This window comes from Cynocephalus volans, chromosome 3, assembly GCF_027409185.1.
Source record: "Cynocephalus volans isolate mCynVol1 chromosome 3, mCynVol1.pri, whole genome shotgun sequence".
In the NCBI taxonomy this organism is placed as follows: domain Eukaryota; kingdom Metazoa; phylum Chordata; class Mammalia; order Dermoptera; family Cynocephalidae; genus Cynocephalus; species Cynocephalus volans.
In genome coordinates this window covers 170,660,969-170,683,750 of record NC_084462.1, presented here as the reverse complement: position 1 = coordinate 170,683,750, position 22,782 = coordinate 170,660,969, and the positions used below count along the sequence as shown (strand labels likewise).

At 38.6% G+C, this 22,782-nt stretch overlaps 1 protein-coding gene across 2 annotated transcripts in view; it reads left to right on the top strand.

The window, feature by feature from the left end:
* The first annotated feature begins 1,480 nt into the window (after positions 1–1,480).
* RPS6KA5 (ribosomal protein S6 kinase A5) overlaps positions 1,481–22,782 on the top strand; it is a 185,271-nt gene continuing 163,969 nt past the window's right edge. For both annotated transcript variants that reach the window (XM_063089104.1, XM_063089105.1), the window contains exon 1: positions 1,481–1,741. In XM_063089104.1, the coding sequence (XP_062945174.1) occupies positions 1,642–1,741 (100 nt within the window). In that variant the 5' untranslated portion in view covers positions 1,481–1,641. The remainder of the gene's footprint in view (positions 1,742–22,782) is intronic.

The window sequence follows — 22,782 nt, the reverse complement described above, 5'->3', positions numbered from 1 at the left end:
TCCCTAATCTAATCCATGCTTAGTTTAAAAGATCACTTCTATGTGAATTACATCCAAGTGTATATCTTTAAACCTCTTTTTTTCCCATTTTCACATCTGCTACCAGCAACATTAGTTCCATCCTTGCAACAGTATTCCTGCCCTGCTATCTCCTCTCCTCTTTTCTTTAGTTCATCCTTCTCACTATAATCAAAGCTAACCTCCAAGAGAACAGCTTTGATATTATAACTACCATTTGAGGCTTTTTGTTGTGGACTAGATAAAATCTGCACTATTTAGCACGGTATTCAAGGTTCTCCCTTGTCTTACCATACCCTACCTTTTCAGCTGTATCTTTTACATTATACTTCCACCTAGCCTTACCAATTAATCCCAATTAATCCACCCTTATTTTCTGCACTCTAGGCCTATATTCACAGTTTCCATCATTGCATGAAATGTCTGCTGCTGGCATTTCTATCTTACCTATTCTTTAAGTAGGTCGGTTATCTCAAATACCTCCTTGCCCTAAAAAGCCTTTCCCAGCTCCTCCACTCTGAATAATTATTGCCATCTGTACAAGATTCTCTAACGCTTCGTACAGCTATTTTATTTCAAATTCTGCTTTTTAGTTCCCTGTGTATATACAGTTTCTCATGTTCTGTTGAGAGCTGCTTAGGAGCAGGAATTGTATTCTATTTTTATTAATTTCTGTATCCTTTTGTCGCCTAGTAAGAGTCTTGTACAAAATGGAAACGCCTCTCTTTGAAAATACCTCATCGGGAGCTGGGACTGAATTTTTGTAATGCCTAAGAACTACCTGTTTTTAAGCACAAACTCTATTTAATTTGTTTAGGGCTCACTAAAGCGAGTACTACCTTTCTAGGGCGTGCTGTCTTCCTAGTGGTCACATACCTGTGGATCGCTGCCTGGGACCCTCAGGTTTGTCTACAAACACGTGCGTGACAAGCGCTTCCTTCCCGACCCCTCCTCTCTCCACGATGATTGGCGGACCAAGCGTTCCAATCAGCCCTCCCCGCCTCTTTCAGCAGTAGCCAATCACAGACCCCGAGCGACTCCTGACTACTAGACACTGTTTACTAACATCGAAGCTGGGGAATAAGGGGTGTGACCGTTTTGGGGAGGCGAGAGAAGAGAAGGTTCTGACTGCGCGTGCGCACCAATAGCAGTGGGCGGGGCAGAATCTTGGGTCTTACCAATCAGAGTGGCCGCGCTCCTCCCACTCCTGCCTCCCCGCCAAGCAACAACAATTCGAGGAGGGGGCGGGGCGGCTCGTTAAACGTCAAAGCAGATTGCCCAATGAGAGCCGGCGCTGACAGACGCGCGCGCCCTGCGCCCAATAAACGCTGGCGGCTCTAACGGCTCCTCTACCTTGCTGGCTGTGGGCGGAGCGGCCTGAAAGAGGAGGCGGTGGAGCAGGGGGCGGTTTGGTTGCGCGGTACTAGCGGTGCCCGCCGAAGGGGGAGGAGGCCGAGGAGCGAGCCGTGCGGCCAGAGCGGGAAAGGGACTCGTCTTTGCGTCCGAGTTCTGCAACCGCCGCACCCCGGCTCCTGGGGCTGCAGCAGGGGCTGTGAGGTGACGGGCGTCCGCTGTCTCCCGGGTTCCGCTCGTAGCGACCCGCGGGATCCGAAAAGGGAGAAGATGGAGGAGGGTGGTAGCGGCGGCGGCGCCGCGGGGACCAGCGGGGACGGCGGCGACGGGGGAGAGCAGTTCCTCACTGTCAAGCACGAGCTGCGGACCGGTGAGCGACCCCGCCCTCTGCCGGCCGGGTCCGGGCGCGGGGGCGCGCCCTGAGGGCACGCGGGGGCCCACGCGGGGCTGGGGGCGCGGGCCGGAGCAGTGGGCGCCAAAGGGGCGGGCCCGGGGCGGGGCCTCGCGGGAGAAGTGGGAGCCCCGGGGTCCGTGGAGGTGGGGACGTGCCCGGGGGGAGGCAGCCGAAAGTTTTCCGGAGTCGGGCACTGAGCGGCGGCACGGGGCGTCGGGGCCCTCGCAGCAAGCAGCCGCCCGCTGCCTGTGGCGCTCTTGTCTGAGGATGTCTTCGCTGCCCCCGTCCCGCACAGGTGACACATTTGTCACTGCATCCTGTCTAGGGCGAAAGGCGCGCCTTCCTCTATGCGGGCTGAGTGGCGCTTTGCTTTGGAGCGTGACTCACCTGTCCACCCTTTTGCTTCCCTCCAGGTGGTCCAGGTGAGGGTTTGTGGTACCATCCCTTACGGTGCTGTGGTCCTGTGCGAAATAAATGGGGGAGGGGGAGTTGTCCCCCGGGCTTTTAAGGAGTAAGGTCTCTAGTGAGATAAAGAGGGATCGCGGGCTTCAGGGATTGAGTGCTTTTACTTGCAGTTATGAAATACTATGCTCGGCCTTGAATTTCTTACAAAGGTGTCTTGAGATGAAGGTTCTGTAAATTTAAATGTCTGGGTAAAAGGGACTAACTAGTAGACTTAAACTCTTACGTTCTGATGTTTGAGATCACTAGAGCTATTCTAAGCTTTGTACTTGTTAAATTACTTTATTCGTTGTGTAGATCCGGGTTGCTCATTTTGGAAAATGCTTTTTTGGACCAGTAAGTACAGTTTGGGTTTGTATTTGTGTAGTCCATTGTCGTATTAGAGAGACTTTTTCATTTCTAAACAGAAATACATTTTAATGAGTAGCTTATTATTATTAAATAATCTTGTGAGCGTTTAAGGTTTGGACAAGCTTCTTTGGTATATTGGGGTATTTTGTTATGTAGACACAAAGCTTAAACGGCAGGTTTCAGGTGTACGCCTACTACACCTTGTTTCTGTTTTGAACAGATTGTAAAGTAGCTCTGCTTGCCAGTTCTTTTAGTTTTTGTTATTTCTAATGAGATTGCTTATTAGCATTCCATTGGGTGCCAGTTTGGTGATTTAATTTAAGAGAGATGTCATATTCATGCTTACTTAATTCAACGTTTTTAACGTTTAACTTAAACTTTATTTTTTTGGTCATCGTGAATCTGTTCTTTATCTTGAGCCATTACTCCATAACATTTTCAAGTTCTTAACATTACCCGTTCAGTTGGTTTGGTTTCTCTCTCTCAATTTAATAGACAACTGATGTTTTCAAATGGCTGTTAATTCATTTACTCAGCATACATTTATTCAGAATTAATATCTGATTTGTGTCAGGCTTGGTGTCAGGAGCTTTCTCATGAAGATTTTGAATTTTTTCTGTATCTTACATAATGATTCACTGATTTGTATATGTGGAATTGTACTATATAGCAAAAGCTACTTGAGGTCATATGCTTCTCAGCCATACCATGGTGCAACAAGCAGCTTTTTGCTAAATGACCAAGGAGCAACCTACTTGTTATTAGTACTCAACCAACTGCTCAGTTTCTGGATTTTGCAAACAATGCTAGTTTTGTAGAAAACAATGAGTACTGCTTTATTTCCCCTTCTCTCTTAACTGTGTGAATTATCAGCTTCAAGTTTGTATTTTAGAATTTTTTCTGATGGATGGTGAGATTTTACTGAATTCATTGGTACTGTTAACTGTCAAAGGAAATGAACAGTCATTTTGATTTATTGCTGAATACTGGAACAACTGACCGGATATAGCGGTCAAAAAACACTGTTAAAATATAACTTGAAAGAGCCACTCATCTTCAGCCAACTGTGCTCCTGTCAGCACATGATGCTATAATAGGCACCAAAGTAATTTGATCTGCTGTGGTCTCTTCTCGAAATGTGGACAAGTATATAGTCATATCAGGTTGGCAGTTGGTGATTGCCCATTTGTGCAGAACACTTTATTGTATGCCATAGATGAATGTAAAAGCATTAAAAATCTCATGTAAGGATATGGAAATTGCTCCAATTTTGTAGACGGAATAGCATGGCATACCTGGACATGGGGTTGACAGACATAATTCTAAATCCCAGCTCTGCCACTTACTAACTCTGTAGACATGGACAAGTCACTTCACCCTTTCAGACTCACTTTTTTTCATCTACAAAATGTGAGAATTGAATGAGACACTTGGAAAAGTGCTAAGCAGGTTGTTTGGCATGTAGTAAGCTCTCAGGAAGTGTTGATTGAATGTACATCTAAAAATCACTCCATGACGGCATTGTATCTTAAAATGTGTAAATTAATCCAGTCTTGGAAAACAAATCTCATTTAGTGCTTAGCTTATGTCACATTGCCTGGCTAGTATCTTTTTCTGTATATGTCCTGCCATCTCAAGAAGAGTGGAACCCGCCCCCCCCATAATCCCTGTTGCCGCTTAGCAGCCTGTGCATCTCTCTTCAGTAATACTTAACACAGTATTGTAAGAATCCATTTACTTGTCTGTGCTAGACTGTGAAGTCCTTGAGGGCAAAGACCATGTCCTTTGTCTACTTGCAGCCCTTGGCATATGGTAGATTGAATATCAACCATATTTGTTACATGAATTCGCCAAATGGATGAAAATCCAGGAGCAAGTCTAACAGTTTATTGTATTCCTAGTGTCTTGCAGATGTTAGTTGGTTGATAAATTGATGAAAGTGACTATCAAAGCTGAAGAATACAGAGTATAGGGATTGAGTAGGTCAGTTAAACATACATTTCTAGAGCACTTTCTGTTTTGTAGCCTGAATGGTACTGTAGATACAAAAATGACTAAGAAAATATCTTGCCCTCTGGTAGTAGGCAAGGAGGCCATATATAAGAGTAATGAGAATATATTGTCCTAAGTACAATAATGGAGGTATATACAAAGTATAAAGGTATCAAAGAAGAGGTTAGGACTTTAAGCTTTCAAATAATCAAATATAACTGTTCAACAACAAAAAAAGGGGAGTATTATTGCTAATTTGTCTACTTAAAATTTTTGTGTGTGTGTGCTGTATCTAAGAAATCATTGACTAATCCAAGGTCATGATTTATGCCTCTGTTTTCTTCTAAGAGTTTTATGGTTTTAGCTGCTACATTTAGATCTTTGATCCATTTTGAGTTAATTGTTGTATATGGTGTGAGGTAGTGATCCACATTCATTCTTTTGCATGTGGATATCTAGTTGTCCCAGCACCATTTGTTGAAAAGACTATTAATTCCCCATTTTATTGTCTTGCCATCCTTACTGAAAACTAACTGACCATAGATGTATGGGCTTACTTATTTTAGACTCTCAATTCTATTCCACTGATCTATAAATCTCTCCTTATGCCAATACCACACTGTCTGGATTACTGCAACTTTTTAGTAAGTTCTGAAATTGGGAAGTTTGAGTCTTCCAAACTTGTTCTTCTTTTTCAAGATTGTTTTCATTATTCTGGGTCCCTTGGGTTTCCATATGAATTTTAAGATCAGCTTGTCAGTTTCTGCAAAGAAGCCAGCTGGGTGGGATTCTGATAGGGACTGCATTGAATCTGTAGACCAATTTTGGGGAGTATTGCCACGTTAGCAATGTTATGTCTTCTGATCCATGAATGTGGGATGTCTTTGCATTTAAGTCTTCTTTCATTTCTTTCAGCAAAGTTTTTTAGTTTTCAGAGTTTGCACTCCTTTTGTTAAATTTATTCCTAAGTATTTTATTCTTTTTGATCTATTGTAAAAGGAATTATTTTAATTTCATTTTTTGATTGTTCATTACAAGAGTATAGAGACATTTATTTTTGTTTATTGATCTTGCGTCCTGCAACCTTGCCAAACTAGTTTATTAGTTCTAATTGTTATTTGATGGATGCCTTAGGATTTTCTATTTACAGGATTGTTTTCTGTTAATATAGTTTTACATCTTTGTTTCCAGTCTGGATGCCTTTTGTTTATTTTCTTGCGTAATTGCCCTGGTTAGCACCTTCAGAACGGAGTTCAATAGAATTGGCAGGAGTTCAATAGAATTGGCAAGAATTGGCAAGAGCAACCCGTCCTTGTTTTGTTCCTGATCCTAGGGGGACAGCTTTAATATTCCATCACTAAGTATGAGGTTAGCTGTGGGTTTTTCATAGATGCCATTTATCAGGTTTAGCTTCCTCAATCCTTCCTTTCTATTCCTAGTTTATTTGGGTAGTTTGTTTGTTTGTTTGTTTGTTTATCATGAAGTTGTGTTGGATTTTCTCAGATGCTTTTTATGCATCTATTGAGCTGATCATGTGTTTTTTGTTTGGTGTACTACATTAATTAATTTTCGAATGTTAAGCCACCCTTGCATTCTAGGATAAAATCCCCATTAGTCATGATTTATAATCTTTTTTATATATTGCTAGGTTCAATTTGCTTGAATTTCAGTCAGGATTTTGTGTCCATATTTGTAAGAGATATTTGTCTGTAGTTTTTTTTAGGTTTTTTATTTTTGATTGATTTCTGCCACGGAGTAAAGTGCTCATCTGTTCAGTTTACTGGCATTTATATTTAGAGTCTTTAAGTAAAGATTTAACAGGGGTTAGGGAGTGGGTTGTTGTTTTAATTCTGCCCCTAACTTGCTGAGTGACCTGGGATAAGTCATTTTGCCTTTCTGAGCCCAAGTTTTCTCATCCATAAAGTAAAGGTGTTAGACAAAGTGATATCCAAAGTACATACCAACATTAAGGGTGTCTGTGGAAATTCTGCTATAGGCAAAGGTTAGGAGTGGTGATTTACTTTACCAAAGGATTTCATATTGAATCTATTGAAAAACAAAAGTTTCCTTATGCTTATGGTTCCATTTATAATTATTTAATTTGTAATGAACTCTTTAGGAATATAACTATTATTTACAGTAAGATACTTTGAAAGATATCAGTGACAATCTTAGTTATCTGTGAGTACAATGCTGCTGTTCTTTTTATACTATACATGTATAAATACATGTCTGTGTGTGAGTATATATTTTTATAGTACTTGTCCCTTTTTTCATGCTTTCCTCATTTTGAGAAGAATAGGAAGAACTCGTGCCCTATTTCAGTTTTATAGGATACATTGGGAAGGTTAAAATATGAATAGGTTATTGATAGTACCTTAACTTGGTTCCCTAGAGCCTAGACGTTAAAAGAAAGTCTCTTCTTAACTTTCCACCACAAGTTTTAGAGATTAAGAAAATGATCTATTGGGGCATGAAAATGGCATCTCAGTTCTTAAGTCAAGGGGGATTCAAGTATATTTTGTATTTGTTGCCTGTAGAGGGAAAAATCTCAGGTGACAAGTCTAATGTTGTGTCAGACCCAGCATTAACTTCTACTCCAAAGCAAGGAAGCATCTTGAAAGCTCCACTTCCTGGAGACATAAGTGGTTTGAGGGGCAGGATTGAATTCTTCCCTGTGAATCAGAAGCTAATGCTTGGTGAAAACTGCTCTAGGGAAAATCTAACATAATAACAGCATGTGTTGGTTAAAGCTTTACAATTAAATACACTGTTGAGAGGTGTCAATCCTAAAATGCAGTGGGAGGGAAGGGTTGTCACAGTTATCTCCTTTGAGCTCCCATAATGATTTACAGATCTCTCTGTGCACCTCAAAGGTATGATCACTCCTACATTCGTCTTGTTTGTCAGGGAAGATGTTTGTCAGGGAATAGGGTCTAAAATAGAATTTTCCCTCATTATGTTTGTTTCTACCAGTGCCCCTCTTGGTACAGGTGTAGCTATTTCTCCAAAAATCAAACAAATTATCTGGACTTTGTACATTCCTAAAGTTGTGAGTGAGCTGGCTGTCTCACTTTTTTCTTTCTTTTTAAAAAAATATTCATTAGGCCTCCTCCCCTGTGACTTCAGAGAGAATAGGGAGGTAAATTTCCTGATTTTTAGTACAGTGTGCATGGTATTACAGTTATTTTATTTCACACTCAAGTTTTTGTGTAGGTATGCTTCTCTTTATATAATCAGTGTTTTCTTGACAAAAAATTGTGTAAATAATATTTTTATATATCATTATTTGGAATATAGAAAGTGAGCTTGGTACTTAAAAGAATTCTATCATTAACTCTTATTTTTTAATTTAAAAGACTTTTTAAGTTTTGCATTTGTGGCTCATAGTGTTATTATGTAGACTTTTCTGACACCATCCTCATAACTTAGGTGGCTACAAACAGGTAAATGATAAAGTCTTTTGTAGTAGGCTGAATAATGACCCCCCCCCCCACCTCAAAGATGGCCAAGTCCTAATCCCTGGAACCTGTGAATATGTTACCTTCCATGGCTGAGACCTTGCAAATGTGATTGAGTATCCTGAGACGGGGAGATTATTCTGGGTTATTCGGGTGGGTCCAGTTAATCACAAGTGTGCTTATAAGAGGGATACAGGAGGGTCAGAGTCAGAGAAGGTGATGTGAGGATGGAAGAAGAAGGAGAAAAAGAGAAGGAGATGTGATGAAACAGAACGGAGTGACGCCATTACTGGAAGGGGGCCATGAGCTAAGGAATCTGGAGAACAGATTTCTCTTTAGACTATCCAAAAGAAACACAGCTCTGCTGTCACCTTGATTTTAGCTCCATAAGACTCAGTTTTAGATTTCTGATCTCCAGAATTTTAAGAAAACAAATTCATGTTGTTAATAAACCATCAAATTTATGTTGTTGTTTTTTTTTTTACGGTGATAGGAAACTAATATATCCGCTTAAGATTGGTCTAGCCAAGAGATTATTTTGTCCCAGACCTGAGTGACTAAGTTTGATAACAGAATATGAAGCCTTCGTTTATTTAAACAACTATTTTAATAGAAAATGGTAACAAGTGGTTGTTCTTTGTAGAAGTAGAATGGTGTCATATCTAAGGAAAATCCCCAAGGAGATAGTCCTTTCTGATCTTAGTACCAAGCCTAGCTGTGCTGCTTTTGACCAGCTGTTGTCTTTTTCATAGACATGCTCTGAAGTGGATCCCTGAGCAGACCTTTTTTATCAAGTTGGTGACTAGAAAGTGTCAAATCTTGAGCCTATACCACTTAAAAATGTGGTTTGACATATATCTTAAGTCTCTTCCTAGTACCATTTTGTGCCCCTATTCTTTTTCTTTTTCTTATACTTTAATTAATCCTAGTAATTTGCCTCACATCTTTTCTGGACCGAGGCAAAGATTAGGTAAATATATAATTAAGTACATTTATATATAAGCACATATATTTGCACCATAAGTTATATGGAAAATATGGGAAGGTATTTGACTTTCTATTCAGTGTTTTGCTTCTTAAGTAAAATCTTTGTCATATGGTGTTCATGCTATTTTTATATTTCTCCTACAAAGAAAAAAATAAGGTCTCTGACTAATTAATAGCACTTTATTTTTTAAAAAAATACATAATGATAAATCAATAAAATAGAGACATACTTAAAAGAATTCTAGAGGCAGTAAGGTGGAGATCATACCCAGGGCTGTCTTTGTACCAGGCGATTTCCTACATAAGTGGAATATCTCATCACTAACTGGAAAATTCCGTCAACTGAAGCACTCTGTCCTGTAACAACATCAATAATCTGAAGTGTATTTTGTCCTGTAACAACATCAACAATCTGAAGTAAGGATAATGTTGTACTTTGTATCTAAGTATGATGCTGTATTAAGAAGGCATGAACACTGAGTCTTAGCAGTAGATTTAAGCTAACCTTACTCCCATGATCTTATGTCTGTTTTTTTTCTTTGTACTGTCATTTGTCTGTAAGGAAACATAATTAGAGCTAGAATAGAACAAATCTAATGGGGCCACACACAAATCAGACTAATAACTTGGCCTAATTTTGCCATGTACAACTTGGGCGAAACAGCCACAGTTTTAATCATCTGTCAAGGATTTATTGAATTCCTACTGTGTGTCTGGCACTGTTCTACATGCTGGGTTTTAGTAGGGAACAAATTAGGTATGGCTTCTACCATCATTTAATAATACCTAAGAGAGAGACCTAAAATACATAATCACAAAGCTAACTATATGATTGCAATTGTGATAAACTCTGTAAACCTGTACAGGGTTCTGTGAGAGAGCCTAACAGGGTGACCTCATATTGTGTGAGCAGTAAGAGAAGGCTTCTGTGAAGCAGTAATGTTTAAGCGGAGGCCCTGGCTATCATGGGGTGAAGAATGGGAGGGACAAAGCATTTCTGTCAGAGGAAACAACACAGTTGGTCCTAAAGTGTGAAATGGTTTGGCATACTGGGATTACTGGAAGAAAAGCCTCAGGTTTGAGCATTGTGTGCAAGCAGGAGAGCCACAGGAAATAGGGCTAGAAAGGTAGCTAGGGCTGTTTCATGCAGGGTTTTGTAGGTAATGATAAGGTGTTCTGGCATCAAGTGCAGTGTAAAGCCAAAGAGGAATTTCCAGTTGGGGAATGATGAGATTAGTTTGTATCATTAATAAATGGCTCCCATAGCTGCAAGGAGAGTGGAAGGAAAGATTGTATGAAGGGAGACCAGTTAGAAAACTATTGCAGAAGTTCAGATGGAATATAAAGGTTTGTATTAGGTAATGATTGAGATTAAGAATCGTGAATATATTTGAGATGTATTGAGAAGACAGAATTGACAGAACTTGGTGTTGTATTGATAATGGGGTTTTTTGGCTGGAACAAATGTGTGTTCCAAAGATATTGTTTATTGAGATGGTGAATTCTCTATTGCTGCATAACAAATTATCACAAATTTTAGTGGCTTGTAATAGCACCCATTTATTAGCTCAGGGTTTAGTAGGTTAGAAGTCCTCATGGGATGGCCCAGTTCTCTGCTCAGGGTATCACAAGGCTGAAATTAATGTGTTAGCCAGACTGAATTCTTGCCTGGAGGCTCTGGATAAAAGTTTACTTCCAAACTCATTCTTATTAATGGTAGAATTCGGTTCCTGTGGTTGTTGGCCCTTGCTGGCTTTTAGTGGGGGTCACTGTCAGTTCCTAGAGGCCATCTGCATTCCTTCTCATGTGGCCACTCCATCTTTAAGCCAGCAAAAGTGTGTCAAATTCTTCTCATGCTTTGACTCTCTGACTTTTAGATGTCCTTGTCTGACCTCTAGGTCCAGATTTAAAGGGACTCATGTGATTCGTTCAGACCAACTTGGATAATTTTCCTGTTATAAGGTCAACTGATTTGGAACCTTAATTACATCTGCAAAATCCCTTTATTGCAAGAGTGATATCTCATCATATTCACTCACTAATGTGGAGAAGGTCATACAAAAGCTAGGGTTATTGGAGTCATCTTAGAATTCTGACTTGGAATTCATGATGGTGAACCAAGGGAGATGCATTTAAGGCTGGGCAGAAAAGATAGGATCCAGTTTTATACAGATCAAAGTAAGTTTGAGATGCCTTTGGCATGTTTTGATGGGCATATGTGGTAAAAATAACCATAGGTAATGTGCTACATGATAAATCCTTTCATTAACTCATTTAATTCACACAGTAACTATGAAGTGAATACTATTATTATTCAAATTTTACAGAGAGAGAAACCAATTCTTAGAGAGGTCACAGAATTGCTCAGGGTTACCCCAGAAGTTAGTGGAAGAATTGGTTTTTAAACCTAGACAGTCTGGCCCCAAGGCCCATCTAAACTACTGTGCTTTATGCCATCAGTTGGATGTAGGTCTGGAACTCAAAGAGGTCTGGGCTGCAGATAAAAGTCCTAGCGTCACTGGCATTTAGAAGATGTTCAAAGCCAAGGTAGTAGGTGAGATCACCTTAGGAGAGACTGACTGTAGAATGTAAAGAAAGGAAGAGGACTCAGAATTGAACTCTGGAAAACTCCAAAATTAAAGAATGGGTAGGAAAGGAGTTGCTAAGAAAGGATACAGAGGAGGAACAGCCAGAAGAAACAACAGAAGAAAACCTAGGAAAGTTGTGGTGTTATGGAAGCCAATGAGAGAAGTTGCTTCAAGGAAGGGTGTCAGATTTAAATGACTACCTAATAGCCTTATCAAGAACAATTTTGGTGCAGATTTGGTAGAAGAAGAATTCAAATGACTTGAGTCAATGCAAGTGAAGACAACTTTTGAGAGATTCGGTTCTGCAGGGAATTAAAGAGAGGGACTTAGCCAGAGAAGAATGTAGGGTACAGAGAGAGTTTAGTTTCTGTTTTCTTGTTTTAAGATGAGTGATGCTAGAACATGCTTAAATATCATTAGCCTGGATCTGTTACAGAAAGAGAGAGAGAGAGAGAGAGAGAGAGATTGAAACTATATGAACAAGAGGGGATAGATGACAGTATTAGGGTCCCTGAGGAAGGGGCATGGGATGTAGTGAATATGAGTGGGGGGAATTGCCTCTGATAAGAGATCTGCTTCTATTATAATAGATGGGAAAAGGGGGAGGATACAGGTACATCTGTAGATTTGGTGGCAGGAAGATATGGGAGTTTTGAGCACATGATTTTTTTCTTCTCTGAATTGTGAAGAAAAAGCAATTCTTATTCAAGAAGAGAAAAATAGTTTCATTGTTTTAAAAAATTGTTATTCTGGTCTTTTAAAAAGGTGCTTAGATACAGAAAAACACACAGAAAGGTAACACAAAATTTACAAGCTATAATGAAACTTTATAGAATGTTGTAGAACAACTTATAAAAAGTAATTTTTAGGCATAGCCAGTGAATTGCTTCTGTGCTTTCTGCAGAGGACATTTCCCTGAACATGTTGTCTGGATCATGCCAAAATTCTTGGTAAGCTTAATGTTCTCTTTTTTCTTTTTGAAGTGTTTTATATTTAGTTCAGTTCTTCTAAGTTAAATTTATTTGGTACAAGTATTGGGAAAAAAGGCTGTTTGTTACTGCTTTATAAGCATTTGTTTTCTTATTGACTCAGTTTTCATATTGGCTCAATCATATAATTCCAAAATCAGTTGGATAAGTAAACACTGCTGTTTTATACACCAGAAGTACAGTGAGTCTTCAAGGTAAGTGACCTCGGCAATAAGAGAAAAGTGGGCAGCATTGTTTCAAAGTACATAGATATTAAATATAACTTTGTTCTGCCTCCAGCAGAATGCTGTCCAGAGTCGTGGTTTGAGGCTCTACCACAACTCTAAACAGCTTCAGAATAGCTTACCACCTGGCAGTTAAAAGGAACCTAATGTGCTAGCTATTTAGCTTATTTTCAAGCTCTCATATATTTCTGGAATTGGGCTAATTGGACCCTGTAGACAGGAGTTAGATTTTAGATTTCAGGATTATGTATGTGCTGTCAATACTATACTGGGCACCCACTAAATTAGAGCTTATCTGACAAATTGCTTTATAAATAATTTATTTCCCCCTGACAAAAAGGAAAAAAAATTTCAAATAGCAGAAAAAGATTTTTTCTCACTGCATACAATTGTCACCTTTTGACTGAAACTAAATTAGTCCAGGAAGCTTACGTTTTGTAACGTTAAGTGAGAAAAGACAAGGTTTTATAAGAAAAGTTATTTTACAATTTTATTAAGTTGGTCCTGGTAAATGAGATGCTAAATACTTATTTCCTGGTTGGCATATTAAAAGCAAATCCAAGCATATTAAATAAAGAGGATTGAGTCAGACTGTGTTCTAGACATATTTTTGAAATCTTCTACTTCCTTAGAGACGAGGCCATTTTTTTCTCCCCTTTCCCTGATCCTCAACCTCTCCTTGTCACAGACATTTGAGTCATCTTGTTAAAAAAAAAAAAAAAATCCTCTGTGGCGCTCTAGTTATTGCTGTTATTCCCTTTTCCACCAGTTTTTGAAAGAGCAGTTTATACCAGTCTTTTTTACTTCTTTATCTCCCATTTATTCTTTGATGTGCTGATCCATGTCAATCAGTCCAGTGAAACTGTTGTCACCACAGTTACTAATGTCTTCCTGTTTTCCTAATTCGGTGGCAGTGTCTCAGTTTGAATCTGACTTAACTTCTTCAGAGCAGTTGGTGCTCGAGTGTTGGTACTGTCCTCCCTTTGTCCAGTGAAAGACTGTGCTCTTCTGCCTGGTTCTTCACTGTTATCGATTGCCTCATCTCCTTCTTTCATTGGCCACTAGCTCTCTGCTTGTCTCTTAAATATTGATACTCCATTGTCAGCCCTCTTTTCTTGTATCTGCTCATACTTTTCCTGGGAGATCACATAACATGGCTTGAACTCCAACCAAGTCTCTCTTTTCAGCTTAGATTTCTTTCTTGAGTTCCTTATCTGTTCCTTCCAACAGCCTACTGAACGTAAAACATTTGGATAGTCCACAAGTACCCTAGACTCTCAAGTTAAATAATGCTTCTTTGTCCAGCTTTCCATGTTTTAGTTAGTGGCTTTGCCATTCACCATCCTGCCAGGACCCTAGCTAAAAATATCAGAGACTTCTTCCTCTCTCTTATATTCTCTCCACCTGCCTGCCAATTTGACACAGTTTTGTCAACTGTAACTCTGAAATATCTTCTTTATTGGTTTCTTGCCTATCATTGCCATCACCACAGTCTTAGTTCAGCGTCTAACCTAATAGTAATAGTTATTGTTTATTTAGTTTTATGTGTCAGGTCTCTGCCAAGCATTTTGCATGTCTTATTTAAATCTCACATCACACCTATGTAATGGATATTGTATTTGACACCTCTGGTGAACAACCTCACATTCCTGTCTGCTTCACTGTGGAGTCCAGCTGTGACTGTGGGCTGTGTCAGACACTTCTGTGTGTGCTTCAGCCCACTTCAGGTTGATGGTATCTAGCTTCAAGCACATAGGTTGTACATTTTTCACTTTCTGCCTCAGGGCTTTGACTCCTTCTCTGAGGCTTAGGACCCTGATGGGAGCTGGCTGAGCAAGCACAAATGTACATCCCAAAAGCATAAGGATGTTAATGTCCCAGTGAGGTAACCTTCATCTAATGGGGTGTGGGAGCTGATAATAAATGCTTCTCTGTATTGATCTTAGGGTGGAAAATTCTGAGAGGCATTCTATACGTTCCTCAAAAGGTTCAGACTAAGTTGTGTTGAAATGCATTGTGTATTGGTTTTTCCTTATTTTCTGTTTCCCTGTCCTCAATTCCTCCTCACTCTTCCTCATTGGGATTACCTTCCAAATAAACCACTTGCATGTGAGTCTGGGCTAAGACAGTTAGTAGTACCTAAAGTGGCTCTAGAAAGCATACCCTTGGATGGGATATTGGAGTGGATCACTCATTTGTGGAACTGCAACAAAGACTGCATTGCTGGTGGTAGTGGGTGCTAATAACCCCGGCATGTGTGATAGCACAGTTACTAAGTCTCTTATCTTCAGGGGTTTGGGACTAGCGTTGGTGAAGAGTTGGGTTATGCGATAGCTCGAGGACTTGAGTGGTGTGGAGATAGTGGTAATTATAAGGACTCTGAGTTGCCTGGTCTCTTTTAGCTTTTGCAGTGTTGAAAATAAGAGGTCAGCCAGTCATCAGTGCAGAGCATGCTGTGAAAAGAGGGTCTCCGTGGCAGCATTTGGAAAGATCCTTATTGCCTGTGGCCATAGGACAGCTTATGCTAAGCTTATGTTTAGGCTGAGGACTTAATCATAAGGGTGGCAGAACTACATACTTTCTGTGTACTTTGTCAACTGAGCTAAGCTAGATCACGTTTTCCAGAACTATATTCTGGATTCTGGGTTAGTACTGGCCACAAGAGACATTTTGAGTGAGATTTGGAAGGCAGAAGTAAAGCAGCAGCAGCTCGTAATTTTTTTTACATCTAGAGGTTGGTGATGGTACTAGGCACTGTTGTAGCTCCCACACACTGTTGCTGATCTGCTATGTCATATTGTTGATGTGGAGCAGTAGCCAGGCCTGTAGCTCCTCAGCTCCTGTTGGATAACCTCCAACAGCTTCTGGGAATCCTGGGCCAGTGTGTGCAGTTTTTCTGCAGGTTACCCATTATCATCGAAGTTGGAGGCCTCGAGGTAGTGAGAGACAGACACGGGGTCTTGTTTTTCCTCATGGGTTCCAGCTTGTCTTTAGGATGGACATGGAAGGAATCAAGATGCATGGAAGCATCTTGAAACATCCCAGTGTATCCCTTAAGTTCAAGATAAGTTCCTCCCTGTCACCATTATGTAGTAGCAACTCTAGCGCCTCTTTGAAGAGTCAGTGACCAAGGGCAGGAGGGGATTTGAGCTATATTCTGTTAGTTACCAGTTTCTATGCCCAGATATTTGCTGCTTCTTTGTGCTCTATTTTACCTCTGATTACATTTGTTATATTGCAATTTACTTATATATTTGTTTGTCTCCCAACAAACCCATCAAATTGTGAATGTCTCTAAGCCAGCAATCCTTGTATTTTTCTTTTTTGTGATACATAGTATAAACCTGCTAAATGGTTTACTTGATGACTTAAATCAGAATAGAGATGCAGTCAGTTGATGAAGGTCACCTCCATCAGCCATGAATAATGTATTTTTGGATCAAATTGATCTTCAATTTTAGAAGTAGGAAATTTGAATAATGTGTTTTTATTTTAATAATAGTAAAGTGTAAGGTACTAAGATTCCCACCTTCTACCATATAGTTTACAATATTAATTGATTTTTTTTAAATAAATTTTATTGTATATATTTAAGGTATACAACATGAAATTATGGGATACATACAGTGTTACTACAGTGAAGCCCATTAACATATCCATTTCCTAAATAGTTACTCCCTTTTTTTTTGTTTTTGTGGCAAGAGCAGCTAAAATCCACTCATTTATCATGAATCTCATATACAGTACAATTTTATTACATATAATCCTCATGTTGTACATTAGATCTCTAGACTTGTTCAATCTTTATATATACTACTTTGTATCCTCTGGCCTGCATCTCCCTATTTTCCCCACCCCCTGCCCCTGGTAACCAATGTTTTGTTCTCTATCTCTGGATATTTGAATTAAAAAAAAAAAATCCACATATTAAGGCTGGCCAGTTAGCTCACTTAGAGTGTGGTGCTGATAACACCAAAGTTAAGGGTTTGGATCCCTGTACTGACCAACTGCCAAAAAAAAAAAAAAATCTGTATATAAATGAGATCGAGCAATATTTTTCTTCCTGTGTCTGGTTTATTTTGCTTAGCACAATGTCCTCCAGGCTCATTCATGTTGTAGCAAATGGCAAGATCTAAGGGCAGAATAATACTTGATTGTATATATGTATCACAGTTTCTTTATCCACTTATTCGTCGATGGACATTTAGGTTGTTTCAGTATTTTGGCTATTGTGATTAATGCTGCAGTGAACATGGGAGTATAGATATCTTTATGAGGTGATTTTATTTTTTTTGGATATATGCTCATAAAAGGGATTGCTGGGTCACATGGTAGTTCTATTTCTAATTTCTTTAGAAATCTCCATACTGTTTTCCATAATGTCTGTAGCAATCTACATTACTCCACCAATAGTATGCAAGTGTTCTCTTTTCTCCACACCCTGACCAACATTTATTGTCTTTTGACTTTTTGGTAACATCCTAACGGATGTGAGGTGATATCTCATATTGGTTTTGATTTGCATTTCTCTGATGATTAATGATGTTGAGCAGCTTTTCATATACTGGTTGGCCATTTTTATGTCTTTTTTGAAGAAATGTCTGTCTATTCACGTGTTTTTGCCCATTTTAAAATCAGGTTATTTGTTTTTTTACTATTGAGTGGCATGTGTTCTTTATAAATTTTGGATATTACCCCTTATCAGATATAAGGACTGCAAATATTTTTTCCCAGTCTCTAGACTGCCATTACATTTTGTTGATTGTTTCCTTTGCTCTGCAGAAGCTTTTTAGTTTGATGTTTGTTTATTTATTTTTATTTCTTTATTTTTGCTTTTCGGGCCTGAGCTTTTGGTATGATTCCCAAAAATAACTGACAAGGCCAATGCCAGGAGCTTTCCCCTATATTCTCTTCTAGGAGTTTTATAGTTGCTAGTCTTATATTTAGGTCTTTTATCCATTTTGAGTTGATTTTTATGTATGGCATAGGATAAGAGTCCAATTTCATTCTTTTGCATGTGGAAATTCAGTTTTCCTAGCACAATTTAATGAAAAGACTGTCCTTTCGCCATTGTGTCCTCTTGATACCCTTATCAAAAACTAGTGGTCTGTATATGTTTGGCTTTATTCCTGGGCTTTTTTTTTTCTGTTGCACTGGTCTGTGTGTCTGCTTTTTATGCCACTACAATACTGTTTTGATTACTATAGCTTTGTAATATAGTTTTAAATCTGGGAGTGTGATGCCTCCAACTTTATTTTTCTTTTTCAAAATTATTTTTAGCTATTTGGAGTCATTTATGGTTCCATATTAGTTTTAGGATTTTTTTTTTCTATTTCTGTGAAGAATGCCATTAAGATTTTGATAGAGATTGTGTTGAATCTGTATATTGCTTTGGGTAGTATGGACATTTTCACAATATTAATTCTTCTGATCCATGAACATGAGATATCTTTCCATTTACTTGTGTCATCTTCATCAGTGTTTTCTTTCATCAGTATTTTATAGTTTTTATTCCATTGTCTTGGTTAAATTTATTCATGGGAATTTTATTTTTTTGATGCTATTTTAAATGGGGATTGTTTTCTTGATTTCTTTTTCAGTTAGATTGTTATTTGTTTATAAAAATGCTACTGATTTTCACATTGATTTTGTATCCTGCACCTTTACTGAATTCATTTATTAGTTTAAATGGTTTTTTTGTGTGTGTGTAGAATCTTTAGGGTTTTTGACATAAAAGATCATGTCATTTGCAAATAGACATAACTTTATTTCTTTCTTTTTGATTTGGATGACATTTACTTATTATTCTTGTCTGATTGCTCTTGCTAGTATTTCCAGTATTATGTTGAATACAAGTAACAAGAGTAGGCATCATTTGCCTTGTAACAGATCTTAGTGGAAAAGCTTTTAGTTTTTCCCCATCAATTATAATGTTAGCAGTGGGTTTTTCATAAGTGACCTTTATGTTGAGGAACTTTCCCTCTGTACCTAAACTATTAAGAATTTTTATCAAGAAAGGATATTGGACTTTGTCAAGTGCTTTTTCTGTTATCACTTGAGATGATTGTGTGTGTGTTTATCTTTCATTCTGTTAATGTGATATATCACATTCATTTATTTGCATATGCTAAACCAGTTTTGCATGCCAGGGATCAGTCCCACTCTTTTTGGTGTGTTGTTGGATCGGGTTTGATAATATTTTATTGAGTATTTTTGCATTGATGTTCATCAGAAAAATTGGCCGGTGATTTTCTTTTCTTGTGATGTCTTGTCTGGCTTGGGTATTAAGGTGATGCTGACTTCATAAAACGTGTTTGGAAGTATTTCCTCTAGGTCTGTTTTTTGAAGAGTTTAAGAAGTATTGGTATTCTTCTTTGAATGTTTGGTAGAATTCAGCTGTGAAGCCATCTGGTCCTGGGCTTTTTCATGTTGGGAGGTTTTTGATTACTTCTTCAATATCTTTATTTGTATTGTTCTGTTAAGGCTTTCTGTTTCATCCTGACTCAATCTTAGAAGGTCGTATTTTACTAGGAATTTATCCATTTCCTCTAAGTTATCCAATTTGTTGGCATACAATTATTTGTAATAGTCCCTTATGATCCTTTTTATTTCTGACATGTCTGTTGTAATATCTTCACTTTCATTTTGATTTTATTTAATTGAGTCTTCACTCTTTTTGTCTTAGACAAGCTAAGGGTTTGTCAATTTTATTTTTTCAAAAAACCAACTCTTAGTTTTATTGATTCTTTCTATGGTTTTTCTGATCTCTATTTGATTTATTTTTGTTCTGGTTTTTATTATTTTCTTCTGCTAATTTTTGGTTTGGTTTGTTCTTTTAGAAGTTTCATGGGGTGTAATGTTAAACTATTTATTTGGTATATTTCTTCTTTTTTAATGCAGGCATTTATTGCTACAAACTTCCCTGTTAGAACTGCATTTGTTGCATCCCATAGGTTTTGGTATGTTGTATTTCCATTGTCATTTGCCTCAAGGTGTTTTTTAATTTCCCTTTTAATTTCTTCTTTGGCCCATTGGTTATTCAGGAGCATGTTATTTAATTTCCACATAGTTGGAAATTTTCCAAGATTCCTCCTGTTACTGATTTCAAGTTTCATATCATTGTGGATGAAATGATGCTAGATATGATTCAAACCATCTTAAATTTGTTATCTCTTAGTTTATGGCCTAATGTATGGTCTATCCTGGAGAACATTTCATGTCCACTGTGGAAAAGTGTGTATTCCATTGCTGTTGGATGGTAAATTCTGTATATGTCGTTTAGGTCCAGTTGGTCAGAGGTGGTGCAATTCAAGTCCAGTATTTCCTTATCGATTTTCTGTCTGTTTGATCTATTCATTGTTAAAAGTGTGATATGAAGTCCCCTATTGTTATGCTGTTGTTCTCTGTTTCTTCTTTCACGTCCATTGATATTTGCTTTATGTATTTAGGTGCTCCAGTGTTGGGTGCATATGTATTTGCAAACGTATGTCCTCTTGATGAATTGATCTCTTTATCATTAAATAATGACCTTTGTTTCTTGTGTTAGTTTTTGATTTGAGGACTATATTATCAGATATAAGTATAGTCACACCTGTTCTCTTTTGTTACCATTTCCATGGAGTATCTTCTTTATCCCTTCACTTTTAGCCTGTATATGTCTTTAAAGCTTAAGTGGGTCTCTTGTAGGCAGCATATAGTTGGGTCTTGTTTTTTTTAATCCATTCAGCCACTCCATGTCTTTTGATTGGAGGACTTAATCTATTTACATTCAAGGTTATTATTGATAGGTAAGGACTTACTACTGCCATTTTATTTTTTGTTTTCTGTTTGCTTTGTAGCTCCTTTGTGCCTTTCTTCCTCTCATGTCTACCTTTATGATCTTATAATTTTCTGTGATACTAAGCTTTGATCTCTTTCTCTATTGTTTTATATCTGCTGTAGTTTTTTGTCTTGTTGTTACCATGAGGCTTACATAAAATGTACTTATAATCTATTATTTTAAGATAGTAACTTCTGTCACATACAAAAGCTCTAGACATTTATTTCCCCATTTATGTTTTTGATGTTGCAATTTATTTTATATTATGTATTTCGTGTATTTATGATAGTAATTATCATCCTTTCATTTGCACTTTAAGAACTCCTTAAACACTTCTTGTAGAGAAAGCCTAGTGGTAATGAATTCCTTCAGTTTTTGCTTATCCATGAAGGATTGTATTTCTCCTTCATTTCTGAAAGATGGCTTTGCTGGGTATAGTATTCTTAGCTGGCAGGTTTTTTTCCTTTCACACTTTAAATATATCATGCCATTCTTTCCTTACCTGCAAGGTGTCTTTTGAGAAGTTCACTGACAGTCTAATGGGATTTCTCTTATATGTGGCTTGATGCTTTTCACTTGCTGCTTTTAAAATTCTTTCTCTGTCTTTGGCTTTAAATGGTTTGATTATAATGGACCTTGGAGAGTACCTCTTTTGGTTGAATCTATTTGGGGACCTGTAAGCTGTATGGATATGGATGTCCACATCTCTCCTAAGATTTGGGAAGTTTTCAGCAATTATTTTATTAAATAACTTTTCTGTTTTCTTTTCTTTTCTTTTTTTTTTTTTGGTCTCTTCTCTTTCAGGATTTTCCATAATGTGAATAGTTATTCACTTAACTATGTCCCATAAGTCCCATAAGCTTTCTTCACTCTTTTTCATTTGTTACCTTTTTCCCCCTCTGACTGAGTCATTTCAAAAGATCTGTCTTCAAGTTCACAAATTCTTTCTTCTGCTTAATCTACTCTGCTGTTGAAGCTCTCAGTTGTATTTTCTATTTCATTGAATTCTTCATCCCCAAGATTTCTGTTTGGTTCTTTTTCATATCTATCTATCTCATTGTTGACTTTCTCATTCATTTCACGAATTGTTTTCCTGATTTCATTGAATTCTATTTGTATTCTTTTGTATCTTGCTGAGTTTTCCTGAGATCATTACTTTAAATTCCTCTTCAGGTAATTCATAAATTTCCATTTCTTTGGGGTCTGCTACTGAGGAATTATTGTGTTCCTTTGGTGATGCCATTTTTCCTTGCTTTTTCATGTTTCTTGTTTCCCTGTGTTGATGTCTGTGCATCTGGTGGTGCAGTCATCTCTTCCAAACTTTACAGAGTGGCTTTTTTAGGGGAAGACTTTCACTTGCAAATATGCCTTACGGTCCCAATTGGGCAGGATATGGTGGCTCTGGTTCTGTGTGGGTGCAGTCATGTAGTGTCTGTGAAGCTTTTTCAGTTGTGATCAGTATTAGCGATGACTATGGATGCCTCAGTTGTCTAGGATGCAGGAATTTGTGGCAGTGATGTTGATGTGTAGGTTATTAGGCAAAATGCTGTAGGGATGTTCCTATTCTTATGTTTCTCACACTGGAGAGTCTTGAGGAGGGCATCTCTTTTAGTGTTGGGTCTCACATGGCTCACAGGCAGCCACAGAGGCACTGGGATCTAAGGTAGGGGTACTGAGAGCAGCTGTGGAGCTGGGTTACTGGGTGGACAGAAGGCCTAAGGTGCCCAGGGGATGGTGCACAGCTGTCTTAGCTGTGGTGTGGGGGTTGGGAAGCATCTGCTTTGGGGTACCAGAGGCCTAAGGTCCTCAGGGGGCAGGGCACTGCCTAAGCTGTGGTGCCAGGGGTGTGATTGCTCTGGTGTGCCAGAGGCCTGAAGGACCTTGGGGGCAGAATGCTGCCTTGGCTGTGGCACCAAGGGGTGACTGCTCTGGTAGTTCAAGGCTCTGGGTCCGCACCAGGTCAGCTTCGCCCAAATGGGAGGGTGCGCCAACAGCTGGGATGGGAGGATAGAGCAGCTCTGTGGTAGCTTGGCTCCAGAGTGCAGGGCTTAGCACCAACTCTGCTCAGGGATGGCATGCTACTGGGTGGGCATGGTGCAGTGGCTGCTAAGTCTCAGAGATGGATTCAATGGCTGCCTGCCCCA